This window comes from Pan troglodytes, chromosome 12 (assembly GCF_028858775.2).
Source record: "Pan troglodytes isolate AG18354 chromosome 12, NHGRI_mPanTro3-v2.0_pri, whole genome shotgun sequence".
Taxonomy (NCBI): domain Eukaryota; kingdom Metazoa; phylum Chordata; class Mammalia; order Primates; family Hominidae; genus Pan; species Pan troglodytes.
Window position 1 is genome coordinate 9,905,451 of NC_072410.2, and position 19,233 is coordinate 9,924,683.

The window sequence follows — 19,233 nt, forward strand, 5'->3', positions numbered from 1 at the left end:
GGGTGACAATCCCATTAGCATGATACCCCATGATATCAATTACCACTTCGGTTTCAATTTGGCTGGCTGGCCACAGGGTACCATTTCTCAGCTTTACTTGTGATGGGCTGGCTCTGTGAAGCATGACATTCTTAAATTGCTGCCCATTATCCAAGTGTCATTACTTGTACTGCCTCAGAATTCTCTGAATCACAAGCAGCTACTGAGGTCAAGCTTTGTAACCAGAGGAATTGGACAAGTTGGAAAATTCTTTATATCGAGGCAAAGTTATTTATCTGGCATCCGACTTAGAAAATCTAAAGTTTCCATTATCCTGACAGTGTGTCAGTTTTGTGTAGGTATATTGATTTAATAATTTAAGAGGTTTTATCAAGGTAGCAGGAGGTTAAACGTTTACTGTGTTTGCATTATTCAGAATGTTGCTTTGTTTTTTTGGCCTCCATCATGCTGATAATAGATTCTATTTAACTCTTCTCCATACTCAACTATACATATAAAATTATTCCTATAATCATAAAATACATAAACAGTTTGACTTTTAGCATGGCATTTTCAGTCTATCAAAATAAAAAAAAAACAAAATGTCTTAGCAGTTATCTGTCACATAGGTATATCAAATTTTGTAATAAATTTATGGAAGAGGTAGATTCAAACATGCCTATAATAAACATTCAAAATGAATAATTTGGGGCTTTTTTGCTACCTCCATAAGCATTTTGCAAGAAATATGATTTCCAACAGTCATTGGAATTTTTCTGCGTGAAACTGTAATACTGTATTTGGGATCATTCTTTGATTCTTAAATTATATTCATAAATTCATAAATTGAGATTTTAAACTCTAAAAAAGGAGTTTTCTTCCAAACTTTTCAAATTAGGGCACTCTATCAACGAGGGAGAGAAGGCCCAGTGAAGAGGTATTGGTAGCTATTTGACAAACCTGACATATCCCCTTAGAGCATAATTTCAGCAAAGATTTGGGGAAAAAAAAGCAAACTTAAACATTAACAAGTTCAGGCCGGGCGTGGTGGCTCATGCCTGTAATCCCAGCACTTTGGGAGGCCGAGGCAGGTGGATCACTTGAGGTCAGGAGCTCATGACCAGGCTGGTCAACATGGTAAAATCCTGTCTCTACTAAAAATACAAAATTAGCTGGGCATGGTGGTGTGCACCTGTAATCCCAGATACTCAGGAGGCTGAGACAAGGGAATCGCTTGAACCTGGGAGGTGGAGGTTGCAGTGAGCCAAGATGGTGCCACTGCACTCCAGCCTGGGCAACAGTGTGAGACTCTCTCAAAAAAAAAAAAAAAATTAACACGTTCAGATATGAGGTTGGATACAAAACAGACACTAATTTTTAAACACTGAATTTAAACTTCTAAGAAATTACTGCTTTGGGCCCTATCCATATGCTCAGATTGGGAACGGGTCAGTGGGTGGGATGATTTCATTCTCTTCTGCCTTTAGTGGTATTTCACTTGGGAAGCTGAGAAACATCATTTTACTGTATGTAACAACATACTTTTAAAGATCTTACTAAATGCATTTTATAAATTAAACCTCATTTAAATGCATTCTAGGACCTTAGAAGTTAACAAAAACATTCATAGCAGGATGTCTTTTACACTTGATCTTAGCCAAAAGACCAAGAAGCGATGCAAGATGCCTTTTAATGGAGAGAGTCTTCTTACTAATCCTATGTGTATATCCTGATTTTCTTCAATATGTACTTTTTAAATTTTAAGTTCCAGGGTACATGCTCAGGATGTGCAGGTTTGTTACATAGGTAAACGGGTGCCATGGTGGTTTCCTGCACCTATTAACCCATCACCTAGGTCTTCAATATTTTTTAAAAACTCATTTCCAGTGTGTGTTTAATAGTAATTTAACAAGAAAAATAAGATCTCAGATGCTTTATCAAGCTCAGCTTCTTCTATGGAACAGAAAAACTTACCAATATTGGGGTTGAAACCTTGTGAAGAGTTATACATACCAAACTCTATCCTAACCCCATATGCTTATTACAAATTATAATTCCAAATTTTATCACCAAATCAAACTCAGAGTAATAGAAAAGAAATATTTAACACAAACTAATAATTAAAACACAAATTTCACCTATTGTTCAGGATATCTTTTTGAGAAAGGTTTTTGTTAAAGAAAATTTCAGATACAAACATAAAGAAAATTAAACAATCAATCCCCATATTCCCAGCTCTCAATAATGAGCCACTCATAGCAATCTTTCAACTTACTTTTAATCCATATTTTGAATCCACAATAGTTATGATACCTACAAAGGAAACATTTTAATCACTTTTTAAAAAGAATGTTTATTAATATTTGTGCAACCATACTTCAGAATGAAAATTAAAACTAACCTATTTCAGTTCACAAATACTACTCAATAAAACAATGTACTGTTTTTTTCTCTTGCCAGTGCTGCCATTTAATTAAATTCCAGTAATAAGTCAATGCATTTCCTGAGTGGCTAGCACTATTTTAAGGCACTAGAGAAGACATAAAACAAATAAAAATTTTAAATTAAATAAATAAGAAAATAAGATTTCCTTGGCACTGAAAAAGCTTACAATCCAAAATATAAGTCAAATTTCATAACATAGTCAAATGTGATAAGTACATAAGACAGGTTATTTCTAGTTTATTTTCACATAATCAAAATCAAGACTTTTCTTAAGATTTAAATTATTGCCTAAAGAATGAGACATCTTAAGGTATCATTCCTAACATCTCTCACCAAATCCAAATCCAACTCATAAATGTTTTACATAACATATGCCTACGTTTCCAAACTACCAATTCATTTTGCAATCTCTGAATATATGCTGATAACAAAAGAATGAGTTTAATTATGCCTAAGGAATTCAACCAGTTACCCGCCACATATATTAGAGCTCAATGATGGGGCCCAGCTTAATAATTCTTAAATTTCTTAATGATTATTACTTTTGAAAAAGTAAGAAAATTTCGACTGGTTTTTAAAAAGGTGAAAAAGGGAAAGAGAAGGGGAGAAAACATAGTCGCTTAACTAAGAAAGTTTCTAATATATTTTAAATGAAGGCATCTCATTGCCCAAAAGTGTTCAGGTAAATAAAGTAAGGGAGGAGTGTTTAATTCTTATCTTCAAGAGAAAATAAAAGCAAAAATATGATCCTCATATTGCCTGGCGGATTAAAATAAAAGGCTCTAACATTATATTAAGGGCATAAATCAAACAACAGAGGATACAGAAAACCTACAAAGCATTTTTTTTTTAAAGAAAACCTTAGTGGAAGCACTAAATTGGAAGTTGAGTGACATCGAGTTCCACCACTGTCTGGGGTTTTTTGATCTATATGAACAAAGATTTCATCATTAAACTAAAGTGTGAAAAGAACAACAATGCAAGGAATTAAAGTTATAATATGAATGAACAACAATAAGCTTAACCATAAAGATTTTACTTAAAAACAAAAGAGGCAGGGTGTGGTGGCTCACGCCTGTAATCCCAGCACTTTGGGAGGCCGAGGCTGGCAAATCACCTGAAGTCAGGGGTTCAAGACCAGTCAGGCCAACATGGCGAAACCCCGTCTCTACTAAAAATCCAAAAATTAGCCAGGTACGATGGTGCACGCCTGTAGTCCCAGCTACTCAGGAGGCTGAGGCAGGAGAATCACTTGAACCCAGGAGGTAAAGGTTGCAGTGAGCCGAGATCATGCCACTGCACTCCATGCACTCCAGTCTGGGCAACAAAGTGAGACTCTGTCTCAGAAAAAAAAAAAAAACAAGAAAGATAAAAGAAAACTGTTTTTTAACTTACCATCAAGGTAAATATCACTCCCTAATTCAGCATCAACCCAAAACATAGAAGCCACTGCACCTGAAAATATATAATATTCATCAAATAAAAATATTTCTTCACACTGAGAAACATGATTCTATCCATGTTTTAATTTGCCCTGATAAAACTAACAGGTAAACACATATATCTTCTTATGGAAATTATAGTGATAGAAGCTTTAACTATTTATAGCAAAAGGGAATTATAGTGATAGAACCTTTTACTATTTATACCCATTCCATTTCCATCTCTCTTGTTATTTCCTTTAAAAAAGACCAATTCTAACCACATATAAACAAAACATCATTCTTCTACCGATGCCATAATAATTTAATTAACAGATATTATCAAACAATTTGAGCAGTATGGCTTTGTGCACATCAGACTTATTTTTATTTTCTCACCTCTTTAATATGATAATCATTCAATAATAAATAGTGAATTATCATTCTAAAGGAAAAGGAAAACAAAACATAGATAATTCCAAAATCACTTGCCCAAAAAAAATTTACTTGTAATCTGTGTAGAACTAGAAGTAAAATTATATACTCTATGGCATTACTAATTATTCCTCACACTATTTATTTAGTACTGTATAAAACCTGGGTCTTAGGAAAAATTTTTCCTAAATAATAAATTAAAACTTGCTTTTGACAGAAATTGGTTCAGTACCAAACCACATACCCTGATTAGTATGCCACAACGCAAGAAAAAGAAAACTGACAGCAAGGAAAGTATTTGATTTTTGAAAGCATCACAGGCCCAGTTAGTGACAGGGCTGTCTAAAAGAATGAGTGTAGGAGAAAAACAAGGATAATCAAACTCATTCCAACGTCTAAAGCTGTCCACCTACTCTGACAAGATGTGGTCCCCCAAGCATCACTCGGTGTCAACAATGAAATACCTATCAGCTGTTTACAGTGATTACTCATGCAAGATATAGCAAGGGCGACAAGATCTAATGGTTTCCTGATACCTATTGATTTTTTTCCCAAAAACTTAATAGTTTTCCAATTTGACTCAAATAGGATTTGTGAGTAACAGGGGCTGAATCAATGTCCGTTCTTTTCAAGGAAATTACTTTACCATGACAATTATTTAACTTAGAACTGGAGAGTGTCAGTCTCCAAAACGGGAAACAACGGAATTGCCAATAAGAATTTTGTTCACTTTCTAGGCTAAAACATGATTTTAATTAATGAGGGGGAAAATTAAATCTACTGTATCACTACTGCAAACAATAAGTCATTTAAAAAAGCATGAATTTTTTCACTCAGTAAAATATCTAACATACATAAATCATTTTGTAATTTTTAAAAATTCATTGATTTTTATTCCAATAAATAGTTTACAAATCCTACTGTTAATATTTGCCTCTTAAGTTGAAATGTAAGAGTATATTAATGCTTTATTCTAAAACGGGTATTTATCTTTGATATAATACTTGCCAGACTACATGAGAAAGATCTATTTAAAATTTGGATGTAGGTATTTAGGAGGAGTAAAGATGAATGAACAAAATTGATCAGTGGCTCTCAAACCAGGGTGCTTTTCTCCCCAGGGAATATTTGGCAATGTCTGAAGATGTTTTTGGTTGTCTTAACTAGGGGAATGCTACTGGCATCTAGTGGGTAGAAGCCAGGGATGTTGTTAAATATCCTACTCTGCACAGGGCAACCCCCTCACAACAAATAATGATCCAACCCAAAATGTTATTTGTGCTGACACTGAGAAAACCTGAACTACATTTTAGAATCTCCCTTCTTCAAAATCTAATAAAACAAAAAATAAAAATAAAAAATAAAACAAAAAGGCCAACATTTTATTAGCAGCAACCAAATATAAAAGGGCCTGCCATAAATTTTGAAGACTGATAGTCAAAATAAGAAACAAAGTTATAGGTGATTGATGGTCATTCCCAACTCTACCCCTACCTCCAATAAGAGGTTGTAGGGAAATAGTTTACAAAATCCTAAACACTTACCAGAAATACACTCCAAAATGGCAAAAAGTAGAGCCGAGGAATGAATAAGCAACACAAGGAAAAGTCAACAAAAAAATTTCAAGAGTGAGTTTTAACCATCTCTTTGCTTTGGGAAGGAGAAGGTCAGGTCACATTCTAGGGCTCAGAACAAAGAGAAATGAGAGGTCTGAGGTCGAATGATGTCCCCATACAAGGCAAAGGAATTTTATTCATAAGCAGTTGGGCAGACCCAAGAGTGAAATACTTGGTACTTCAAGAGAGCAGAGCCTAAAAGCCACATTGCCCCATTTGGCTCTCTGAATCACCACTTTTCCCTTCTCTTTCCCTCCACTCCAACAATATACAGCTTTCAAACTAGGGCTCAGGAGAAAAACAAACTTGGGTAAGGAGAGTGTAGTATTAAAAATATTTCCCATCAGCACCACATAGAAGTTCTCCCATATCAAGAAGAAACATGTATGCATATGTTGTATTACAGCCTGACAAAAAGAAACACACACATGCAGGGAATAAAAAGCAAGAAAGAACACAAAATGAAGAAATGAATAGGGCACACAAGTGGCAAAGAACCCATTCTGGAAGGATACATAACCCAATAAAAACTAAAGAAAATTCTCAACAACTTCATCATAATGAAGAACTTGAAAACAATACAACCTTATAATAAACAAGCTCAAAAGCAAGAAGAAGCAGAATAAGATGAAAATGCGTTTGTAGCGCTAAAGAAACTTAGAGCCTATATAACACAATGACTTAACCAATTAATTCATTTAAAATATCAAAAACAGGACAGACACTGGAGAAAACAGAATTATTGACAAAAAGAAAGGCTTCAGATGATCACAGTAAATGCAAAGGTAAAAGACAAATCAAAGCAATTAGAATACATAGGAAGAACAAAAGAAAATTCAGTATTAAAAAAACTGGTGTCATGAAGTAGAGGATCTAATAATTTGACCAAAAAAAAGTATTCATGGTAATAAATAAGGAAAATGTTCTTAGAAGAACTAAGGGCATATTATAATTTAGGGAAAAATGATTATAAGTGACACTTAGATATACCTTGTTTATATTACTGAATTTCAAAAATAAAGAAGAAAACTCTCAGGCATTTTAGATTAAAAAAAAAAAAAGTGCCTTCAAGGAGGTAGGGAGAAAAATCAGACTTTTCTACAGTAACACTAGATGTCCCCAAATAATAAAACAGTGACCACAAAGTTCTAATGAAAGTGTTCCCAAACAAGTTATTTTTCAGGAACGAAAGCAATAGACAGACATTCTCAAGCATTAAAGAAAACAGCAAGCATTGAAACTCAGAGACTATAATACTCACAAATTCTTCCTAATAAAAGGAGAAAACATTGGACAAAGAAATCCAGCCAATCAAACACTAGGAGATTATGGAACAACATTTACAAAGTTGAGGGGGAAAAAAGTGTGACTGATAAATTTTATACCTAGCCAAGTAATCCTTCAAGTAATATAAAAACAAAAGACAAATATTTTGAATCAATGAAGTGTATAAGAACCCAAAGAATGCATGCAGTACCTGTAACTTGAAAAGACTGCCTGACAATGAAATTCAATCAGGAGATGGACTAACTCGGGAATGGAGAAGCAACAGTACTGGTAATGAGCACCAAAACTATTAAAACATAGAACTAAAAGAATTATGACAGAACCATGACAACATAAAGAATATGATCAACATGAAACTAGGCCAATTAATATCCTACAATAGCCTCTAAGTGTTCAAGTGAAAGGAACAGTCACCTGTTTCTCACTTTAAATCAAGAGCTAGAAATGATTATGCTTAGTGAGGAAGTTATGTTGAAAGCCAAGATACGCCAAAAGCTAGGTCTCTTGAGCCAGTTAGCTAAGGTGTGAATGCAAAGGAAAAGTTCTTGAAGGAAATTAAAAGTGCTACTCCAGTAAACACACAAATGATAATAAAACAGCCTTATTGCTGATATGAAGTGGTCTGGATAGATGATCAAACAAGCCACAATGTTCCCTTAAGCCAAAGCCTAATTCGGAGCAACCCTAACTCTCTTCAGTTCTATGAAGGCTGAGAGAGGTGAGGAAGCTAGAGAAGAAAAGTTGGAAGGTAGCAGAGGTTGGTTCACAAGATTTAAAGAAAGAAGCCATCTCCATAACATAAAAGTGCAAGGGAAAGCAGCAAATGCTGATATAGAAGCTGTAGTAAACTACCTAGAAGATGTAGCTAACATCATTCATGAAAGTAGCTACACTAAGCAACAGACTTATTTTTTATTTATTTATTTATTTATTTTGAGATGGAGTCTCGCTCTGTCACCCAGGCTGGAGTGCAATGTGCAATCTCAGCTCACTGCCACCTCCGCCTCCCGGGTTCAAGCCATTCTCCTGCCTCAGCCTCCCAAGTAACTGGGATTACAGGCTCCCACCACCAAGCCAGGCTAATTTTTGGTATTTTTAGCCGAGATGGGGTTTCACTATGTTGGCCAGGCTGGTCTTGAACTCCTGAACTCGTGATCTGCCCACCTTGGCCTCCCAAAGTGCTGAGATTACAGGCATGAGCCGCCGAGCCCGGCCAGCAACAGATTTTTAATGGAGATGAAATGGCCTCCTTTTGGAAGATGATGCCATTTAGGACTTTCATAGCTATAGAGAAGTCAATGCCTGGCTTCAAAGATTCAAAGGACAGGCTGACTCTCTTGTTAGAGGCTAAAGCAGCTGGTGACTTCAAGTTGAAGCCAATAATCATTTACCATCCTGAAAATTCTAGGGCCATTAAGAATTATGCTAAATCTCCTCTGCCTGTTTTCTATAAATAATAAAGCCTAGATGACAGCACATCTGTTTACAGCATGGTTTATTTTAAGCCCACCATTGAGATCTACTGCTTAGAAAAGAAAAGATTCCTTCAAAATATTATTGCTCATTGACAACGCACCTGATCACCCAAGAGCTGTGATGGAGATGTACAAGGAGATTAATGTTGTTTTCATGCCTGCTAACACAACATCCATTCTGCAGCCCACTAATCAAGGAGTAACTTTGACTTTTAAGTCTTATTTAAGAAATATATTTCATAAGGCTATAGCTACCATAGACAGTGATTCCTCTGATGGATCTGGGCAAAGTAAATTGAAAACCTTCTGGAAAGGATTCATCATTCTAGATGCCATTAAGAACATTTGTGATTCATGGGAGATCAAAGTATCAACATGAATAGGAGTTTGAAAGATGATTCCAGCCCTCACAGATGACTTTGAGGGATTCCAGACTTCAATGGAGGAAATAACTGCAGATGTGGTGGAAACAGTAAGAGAACTAGAATTAGAAGGGGAGTCTGAAGATGTGACTCAATTCCTGCAATCTCATAAGAAAACTTTAACTAATGAGAAGTTGTTTCTTATGGACGGGAAAAGAACGTGGTTTCTTGAGATGGAATCTACTCCTGGTGAAGATGCTATGAACACTGTCAAAATGACAACAAAGGATTTAAAATATGACAGAAGCTTCATTGATAAAGCAGGGTTTGAGAGGACTCCAATTTTGAAAGAAGTCATACTGTGGGTAAAATGCTATCAAATAGCATCATGTGCCATAGAGGCATCTTTTATGAAAGGGAGAGTCAACTAATGCAGCAAACTTCATTATTATCTTATGAAATTGCGATAGCCACCCCAACCTTCAGTAACTGCTACCCTGATTGGTCAGCACCCATCAACATTGTGGCAAGACCCTCTACCAGCAAAAAGATTATGACTTGCTGAAAGCTGAGATGATCGTTAGCATTTTTTAGCAATAAATATTTTTAATTAAGGTATGCATGTTTTTTAGACAATTCTATTACACATTTTATAGACTACAGTATAGTATAAACACAGCTTTTTTTTTTTTTTTTTTTTTTTAAGAAATGGGGTCTCGTGCTGTCATCCAGGCTGGAGTGCAGTGGTGCAATCATGACTCACCGCAGCCTCAAACTCCTGAGCTCAAGTGATCCTCCCAAGTAGCTGGGACTACAGGCCTGTGACATCACACCTGGCCAAAACGCATAACTTTTATATGCAATGGGAGACAAAAAAATGTGTGTGACTCACTCTATTGTGATATTCAGTTTACTGCAGTGATATGGAACTAAGCCCACAATATCCCTGCGGTATGGCTGTACAGTATAAGAATCACCTGAAGGGCTTATTAAAAACAGCTTGCTTGACCCCCTCCCTTAGAGATTCCGATTCAGTAGATCTGGGTTGGTCAAGAATTTGCCTTTCTAACAAGCTCCCAGCTGAGGCTGAGGCTGCCATTCAACATACTACCAAGTAGCACTGGCATAGAGAGATCCCTGGAATAAAATTTACCTACTTGTGTGTGTGTGTATGAATGTGTGTGTGTGCGTGCGTGTGCATGTGCGTGTGTGTGTGTGTGTATACAGTCTTGCTCTGTTGCCTGGGCTGGAGTGCAGTGGCGTGATCTTGGCTCACCGCAACCTCCGCCTCCCAGCTTTCAAGCGATTCTCATGCCTTAGCCTCCTGAGTAGCTGGGATTATGGGGTGCGCCACAACGCCTGGCTAGTTTTTGAATTTTCAGTAGAGACTGGATTTCACCATGTTGGCTAGGCTGGTCTTGAACTCCTGGCCTCAAGGGATCCACCTGCCTCAGCCTCCCAAAGTGCTGGGATTACAGGCATGAGCCACCATGCCCAGCCCCTACTTGTATATCAGAATAGTGAGATGATTACTTTTCAACTTTCTTCTTTGTATTTTTTAGGTATTTAAATTTTTTTACAATGAATGTTCCATCTTTACCCAAACAATAAAATCTTTATTGTAAAGAAAGTTAGAAGCAAGAAACATTAACATTTTTTATAACTACAATTTGTATGAAAGCTTTCTCTGTGATCTTTAGTTTTTCTTTCTTCCTCTGAAAAGCTGAATCGTGTTTAATTAAACTCTCAAAAGTATCAAGTTTTTGTCTATAAAATGGCAAAACTGGCTATGATGAAATAAACTGATATTTGCTATTTCTAATAAAAGCATACAATATATTTTTCTTTCTTACCAGATTCAAATATTTAACACCAACATATTAGTCCAAGTCCTATCATCAGTCAGATTTATCAGAAAGCTATGAAAACCCATGCCTACTATAAGGACCAAAATAGCCTAATTCAATACTACTTTGAAAACATGGGGACGATGTTATTATGTAATTGTTTTAATTACAATAACCACTGATCACATTTGAACTCTCAGGATACTTCAATATTTCTTTTGGACAACTATGACCTGTTTAGTAAATTACCCCCAAATACTTTAATATAGTTTTACAAATCGCCCCAATGCCAGAGACCCAGATCAAAAAAAAAAATAATGGTATGGGTCAGATTCACAGAATAAGCACTAACTTTTATGCAAACTGAAAATGAAGATTTTATCTAAAAGTTATTTGGGGAAAATAAGCAGACTTTATCAAGAATTAGAGCTTGGTAAGAAGGTAACAGAAACCCATTGTTAGAAACAGGTTGACTCTGTGTAGCTTTCCATAGTAGAGTTCAGAGTTTCCTGTCATGATTCCCTTATCAATGCAGTATAATAACTACTTACACAGCACTTACATTGTATTAGGTATTATAAGTAATCTACAGATGATTTAAAGTATATGGGAGGATGTGCATAGGTTATAGGCACATACTACACCATTTTATGTAAGGGACTTGAACATTAATAGATTTTGGTATCCTCAGAGGTTCCGGAACTAATACCCCATGGATGCCAAGGGACAACTGTACTTAGAGGTAGAACGTCTCTGCTCTTCCTACATGTCCTTATTTTTAACAACTTCTGTTCTTACAAATAATCCTAAGTCAATCAATAAAACTTCAAATTCTATTAACAGCTTAAAAGTACCAAGAAATACTCTGTTCATTCATTCAACTGCCAAAGAAAATGACAACTGAGTACTTTTCCTCTTTTAAACCAAAAAAAGTTTTTGGTTTAATACTAACAAAAGCTTTAATACTCATTTTAGATATTCCTCTAATACATCTATTTACAATATATCACAGAACTATATTCTGGTTATTAATAATCTCACTTCTTACCAGGATCTGCTAATCCAGTGGTCTCTAACAGTATGTAATCAAATTTCCCCTTCTTTTGCATCAAATTCTCAATAGCTCTAAGGCCATTGTCCCTGGAGAATACCAAAACATAATTTACAGTTAATTACCTAAATATTTTGAAGTGATTATTATAAACACTTTAAAATATATTCAACAACCCGAGACAAAAGTATCCTTAGGAATGTGAAAATTTAACTCACTTCTAACCTTCTAACAAAATGTCCGTCCCATATTTACCAGTGAGAAAACAATAGATGCATATATATAATAGGTAAAAAGAAATCATATACATAATAATACTTTATTAAAATTAAAAGCAGAGGAAACTTTATCTGACCAAGTATCTTTTTATAGCTTTATGAAATTTTTAAAAACCAACATACAGAATAATGATAAAATTTATTAACTATAGTAGTTTAATATAATAGCTAAAGGGACACTGATATAAAACACCATATAATTCTATTTTACATTAGGATGCAAGGTTTTAATTTCCTTTTTTCTTATTTTATCAAAAGTGAAGGAAAATCCTTAATAGATTATATTTTGGTTGTTCAAGAAAGTCTGTTATAATTTTATCCTTGCCAAAACATTTGACACAAAGTCAAATACCTAAGGGAGTAAATGATGCCGAAGAGATTTAATTCACTAGAATACACAAAATTAACAGTACAAGTAGTCATTTTTATAATTCATTCAACAAATATTTGAGCGCTACTATGTGTTGGGTAACTCTTCTAGGGTCTATGGTAGACTAGTGAACACTGTCCTTGGAAACTTAACTAGTAGAACATAATGTAAGGTTTTTCTCTTTTTTGATAGTCATTTTTTTTTATAAGGTTGAACACTTAGAAATATGACCAATGACAGATTAAATTCAGAGTAATCATTTTTTACATATGAGACTTTCATGCACTAGAGATTAAATAAGCCCTGACATCAAAAGCAATAAAAACTCAATAAAAGGACCAAAACATTAGAGCAGATAGAAAAGACAGCAAGAAACACTTTAAGAAAATGCTTCCTAATAAGTTTATTTTCTATTTGTTTGAAAATGCAATGAAGCAAACTGTGTAAATTCAGTTAAATTACTCAAGAAAATTAAAGCTGGAAATATAATCAATAAACATTTCTAGTAAACCATGTACACAGTAAACACATTCCTCACCTCACTGAACAGCAGAGGCAACCGTTTCTAAGTTCCAGCCACTCTTCATAGAGCTCTCCACCTTGGCTGACAGCTAAGGATTTCTCCAGCGCACTTCCTAGAATAATTAACAAACAGCACTCTTTAGCTTATGTCCATTAGCCAACAAAAAACAAAGATAAGGATAACTCAATAATGGAGATCTTAAAGCAGAAACTGCATTTTATAACTTATATTCTTTCATTTTATTCATGCAGCCTCGATATCTAAATTACAGTACACTACATTATTTTAGCTTTTATTTAAGATGACTTAAGCCCTGAAAAAGACACATCCTAAACTGATAAACATACCTACTTCCTCCTTAGGCCTCTTACTTGGCCATCCCCATTTCTTAATAAAGTAGCTACCTTGAAGGCATTTTTTTCTTGTCCAGGTTAAACTTTCTAAATAGACTAGTATGTTTTATATACTGGATTTTGTATGCCCTTCAACCTCTTAAGAGACTGCCTTATCTACCTTTTTCTTTTCATTCTTCTTCTAAATTGTTTCTGTTAGACAAACTGCTGAATATTCCCAACGAGTAAAAACCCTAGTTCATCTTGAGGAAGGTTTTTGGCCAGTGTACCATGTGCTCATTTAAAAATTAAACTTATAGGGAGGCCAAGGCGGGTGGATCACAAGGTCAGGAGATCGAGACCATCCTTGCTAACACAATGAAACCTCATCTCTACTAAAATTACAAAAAATTAGCCAGGTGTGGTAGCGGGCGCCTGTAGTCCCAGCTACTCAGGCGGCTGAGGCAGGAGAATGGCGTGAACCCGGGAGGCGGAGGTTGCAGTGAGCCGAGACTGTGCCACTGCACTCCAGCCTGGGCAACACAGCGAGACTCCATCTCAAAAAAAAAAAAAAAACCTAAACTTTTAGTCAAATTCACATATTTTCCTAGCAATACTTACTTAAGAAAGAATAAACTATATTTGAAATGCTTGTTATCTATAAGAATTATTTTAAATGTTTTACTTTTCCTCTAATAAAGAAATGTACCAAACGGTGAAGTTCTAAAAGTCCACTAAGCAAATGAGCTCCCATAAAATCGAGTAGTTTTACACTTACATATTTTTTATATTTCAGCTAGGTATTAATAAAGAGCTTCTAAAGAGGTTGCTACAGAATTTGGACTATATACAGAACATTAATGAAACATGAAGAAAAGTATTGAGAATGCTGTGAAAAATAAAATTGCGAAAATGATCCAGGAAAAAATAAAGAAAATAGTAAGAATAAATGTAATCAGTGTGCAATAAGTTATTTAATAAGATGATGAAAAAAACAGTCTGTTATTAGAAATCTCAGGATTTTTGCCTAAAAAGCACTTTTCTCTTTAGTTTATTAAAACCAGAAATCGAATATAACTGGCTTCCCATCCTGTTCATAAAACCTAGCTCTTTTACTTTTTACAACTGAAAAAAAATAGTACATTTTAAAAGAAATCGTTTAATAGATATTGTTTTTTGGCTAGAAGTGAGCTTTGATTACAATTCATACTTATGAAGAAAAACTCCTATAAAGATAACAGAAGTATTGTGTCTAGAGCTATTTTTTTGACTACAGTTTAATATTTCAGTTGAGAAGTTAAGCACACTTATTTTCACAGATAACTTAAAATACATGAGGATAAAGACCATATGTTTACCTTTATTTTTAAAATATTGAGTTTTAACTGCATTGCAGATAATAAACATCAAACAAAGTTAACTAATAACAGAAGCATTTTCAAATATTTTTCATGAGTTGCAATAGAGTCCATACAAAAGTGCCTTCCTAATTCCTAAAAAAAACATTTTTTGGCCAGGCATGGTGCCTCATGCCTGTAATCCCAGCAACTTTGGGAGGCCGAGGCGGGTGGATCACAAGGCCAGGAGCTCAAGACCATCCTGGCCAACATGGTGAAACCCTGTCTCTACTAAAAATACAAAAATTATCTGGGCATGGTGGCGCACGCCTGTAGTCCCAGCTACTCGGGAGGCTGAGGCAGGAGAATCACTTTAACCCAGCAGACAGAGGTGGCAGTGAGCTGAGATTGCACCACTGCACTCCAGCCTGGCAACAGAGAGAGACTCCATCTCAAAAAAAATAAAATAAAATAAAAAATAAACGTTTTTTCATATGTCTAGATTTTTACTTCTGGAGTCATTTATTTCATGTAAAAATGTAGTTTAATTCTGTTAATAAGAATTCCAAAGTTATACAAAATAAAATTTTATTAAAACTAATTTCAGTATCTCAACCCATATAAATCTTAACAGAAATTAATCCAACTTTTCTAAAGCTATCCACATCAATACAATACCTTGCATTTTCATTTTTAAATATGGAATATCAATTCACCAGAGGAATAAACAGTCACACAAAATCTTGCAACATGACATTTATTGAACTTTACTTACCTTCCCCAAATTCATTTAAAATGACCGCTACTCTTTTACTATGTTGCTCTGTCAAAATATAGTTCAGAAGTGTTGTCTTCCCAGCACCTATAAAACATATTTTTTGTAAATAAAAAAATTCAAAATAATTTTAAAGATACAAAAAACATATAAAGAATCCTAACGTTTTTGAGAATTTGCGTGCTATTTTTCATATATTATTTTAGTATAGAATATCCTAGAGGATAAGATTAAAGCATCCTTTGAAACCTGTTGCAAAATACTTTATGTAGACATAAAATTTTATAAATATTTACAAACACTCCTACAAGTTGAAACAGTTTCTTCAACCTAGCCTAACCTTCCCTAAAATTTACACACACTCTTTTATTTATAATGACCTTTTATTTCAACATTAACGAGACGCAACTTTAGGCTGACTATATGGCTACTTATAGTATGCTTTAAACAATCTATAAAAGTTTTTATGAAATGGGGAATAGAGCGAGGTAGTGTCAACAATGGACAGAATGTTCAGTAAGATAAATTCATAAAGCTATACCAACTTTATCCAGCAGGTGGCATATGAAACCCAATATGTCAATCTCCAGTAGAAAAAAAATAGTCTTGTGAACCGTACACACTAAAATTCATAGAGGAAAAAAAGAAAATCCTAACTGTATAGTATTGTAGTTCAATTGTATGACTATATCATTTCTTTATCTTTTTTTTGTTGTTGGACATTTGGTTTGTTTCCAGTGTTTTACTATTACAGTGCTGCTAAAAACTTTTACATGTAGGCTATACATGTCTTCTGAAATACATTAAGTTTTCTAGTATATAACTAGATCTTCCTATAACTAGGAAGATTTTACGGAGTATTAGGGTATTAATATCTTTTAGGTCATATTCCTTTCAAAGCTTTTTAAGAGATGAAGGCTTATATTTAGAGTACTTTAGGAAGCTCAACATCACAAAAATATGAAGTATAGAATGGAAGAGAGAGACTTAGGGCAATGAGGAAAATCTTAAAACCAGTCCAAGCCTGAGACAGAGGCCCTGAACATGAGTGTTTCACAGGGCAGTGATGTGAAAACTGAAAGGAAAGGGTGAATGTAAGAAATCTTCTAAGAGAAGATTTACTAGGGCTTTTTAACCATATTATGAAAAAAAAAAAACACTTTAAGACATAGCTCATTCATTCGAAGGTTTCTAATACGTTACAGATTTATGCTGGGCCTTGGTGAAAAAGTCAACAAGATAGTCTCTGCCTTCACAGAGCTTAGAAATATTAAGGGAAGGGGGGAATGGAGGGGAATTCAGTGAATAAGGAGGCAATTATGTCACAGGGTGACATATTCAATAGGAGATGCACAAAATGCTATGGAGAACCTAAGAGGGACATCTAGCCAGAGGAGTCACAGTAAAAAAAGTACCTATTCCAAGGGGCTAAAACACTTGGCACCTTTGAAGTAACATTAGTTCATTGTGCGGGGCCAATTTGGCAGGCTGGAAAGGTTGGCAAGATCCAGATCCTACAGGTCCTTGTAATTCATGTTAAGGAATTTGGATTTTAACCCATAGGGATGCCACTGAAAGGTGTGACGCAGTCGGATTGACATTTATAAAGATCATTAAGGCTAACATGCAACGAATAAATTAAAGGGCAGCAAGACTCCAGATTAGTCAGGAGGCTTTTAGAGTATTCCAAATGGTTGGGATCACAGAAGCAGGATTTGGGGGGATGGTAACAGACGAAGTTTCAGACATGTTAAGTTTTAAGTTGTAGGACATCAAAATAGAAATTACACAGGTGTGTAGCTAAAGATGGACAAAGGGGGAAGGAGGAGGGAGCCTTAAAAAGAAGCCAGAGAAGCAGGTGGAAAAATCAGAAGAAAAATGTAATAGAAGCCAAAAGAACAGTGTTTCAAAAAGGGAAAATGGTCAGGGATAGGAGTGAAACTATCCCTAGATTCAGCAACAAGGTTGCTGGTATTAATTGTCACTCCTGAGCTTCAGATCATTTTCTCCAATGATCTACTGACCTACCAGTGAGCAATACGGGAAAGGCCCGAGGGGCACGTTTGAAATACATTGTTTTGGACAAGAAATTTGTTCATCTTCTCAGCAGAGCAGCCTCTGAATAACTGTGGGGAAACGCCAAAAATAAATTCCTTTATAAAATTACTTCCGAGCAAAAAACGGGAATAAACTTACAGTCTACAAAGTTTTTAAAAAAACAAAAGCAGTTATTTCTTATTTTTACATAAAAGGTCACGAAGTGGCCCAAGTCTGTACCTGTCTCTAGCAACAACTAAGAATATTATTTCTCGGAAACAGTATCATTTTATTTACATTTCTTAGCTTTTTCCAAACTTCTAATACAGTCATATATTTGTTCTAGCCCTTCTATTTAACTGTAAGGTTTAAAAATATATTTCTCAGACTTTTCCATTAAGAAACTTCTAGTGTAAGTGCATAAACCGCCCTTCACGAAACTACCAAGTTCACAAACTTGTGGTTTCGAGTATCCCTGTACACTCTAAACGTTCTTAGTTTGAGAAATAGTCTTGGAGGACAGAGATTTTATTCTTACTTCCTACGCAGTGGTTTACAAACAGACCTCCAAAAAAAAGTGTTTAAGATGGGAGCACTTCCTGCCAACTGGCTGGAGGACTGTGGCTCGTGGGGAAGGGGAATCTACTGACGAAAGCCCCACGTGTCGGGCATTTTACAGACGGGACTTGCTTTCATGGCAATAGGTAGGTGGTTCCGGCCCTGTTTCCCAGGTGACAGGTATTTTTCCATTTTCAGGTGAGGTAGATGAGCGTCAGGAAGGTAAGATAACCTGGTAAGAGGTCACAGAGACAATTAGGGCGGCGTGTCTTAGCTTCAAAGCCTTGTTTCAAAGGCTAACTTTCCATCTCACTTGAGAAACGGGAATCTAACGCAGAGGGGACCGGGCATCATTAACTCCCAAGATGAGAGGTAACCCCTACGAGAAGCAAGTGACCCAGCCCCTACCTCAAAGACATTTGCTCTTGATCATGAGGCCCCAATGCCCCAGGAGAAGAGGCACCGGCAGCCCGCAAAATCCCATGACACCAGAGTTCACGGCATTTTGTGACTGGGATGGTTAGTTACCTAAATACCCGGTGATGATTGTGACTGGGATCTTGGCGCCGAGGCCAGACTTTTCCTCCTCCTCGCTTTGCGTCGTCTCAACGGGAACCAATTCAGGACAATCCTCCTCCGCAGGATCCTCTTCCTCATCCGCAGATCCAACAGCCGGTAACATTCCGGCCTACAGCACGTCCCTACCTCAGCTGAACCGCGGGGACCAACACGCCGTACCGCAGCCGCGCACGCCCAGCGCGCCACTCCAGGCCTGCCCGGGGCCTGACGTCATCACATCGCGACGCCAGCTGATCCCGCCCGGATTACCTGGGCTCTGGACGAGAACTGCCTCGTCCCTTAGCCACACCCCCCGGGGAGGTGGGCTCTCCCCGACGACAGCTGGCCACGCCCCTGGGCGTGTTCTGTGAACCTGAGCGACGCTGCGGAGAGTCCTTAGGGCGCACTAACCACCTATCTGAAGGTGTCGCTGGCGCCTAGAGCCTTAATAAGCTACTGGCTGTAGGTAGAGCTGAGGCCAGCCTGCTGGAAATCTGGAGTGGGTAGCCTGACCTAACCAGTTCCCACAGGGCATAGATTTTATCAA

At 36.2% G+C, this 19,233-nt stretch overlaps 1 protein-coding gene across 18 annotated transcripts in view; it reads right to left on the minus strand.

Annotated features, from left to right (window-relative positions):
* The window catches only part of ZNG1B (Zn regulated GTPase metalloprotein activator 1B), an 84,845-nt gene extending 65,852 nt beyond the window's left edge, over positions 1-18,993 (minus strand). For 13 of the 18 annotated variants that reach the window (XM_054677345.2, XM_054677341.2, XM_054677342.2 and 10 more), the window contains exons 1-6: positions 18,657-18,993; positions 15,534-15,620; positions 13,105-13,201; positions 11,916-12,007; positions 3,820-3,879; positions 2,255-2,292 (exon numbers count right to left, since the gene is read on the minus strand). In XM_054677345.2, the coding sequence (XP_054533320.1) occupies positions 2,255-2,292; positions 3,820-3,879; positions 11,916-12,007; positions 13,105-13,201; positions 15,534-15,620; positions 18,657-18,810 (528 nt within the window). In that variant the 5' untranslated portion in view covers positions 18,811-18,993. 18 annotated transcript variants of the gene reach the window in all.
* Between the last annotated feature and the right edge of the window lie 240 nt (positions 18,994-19,233).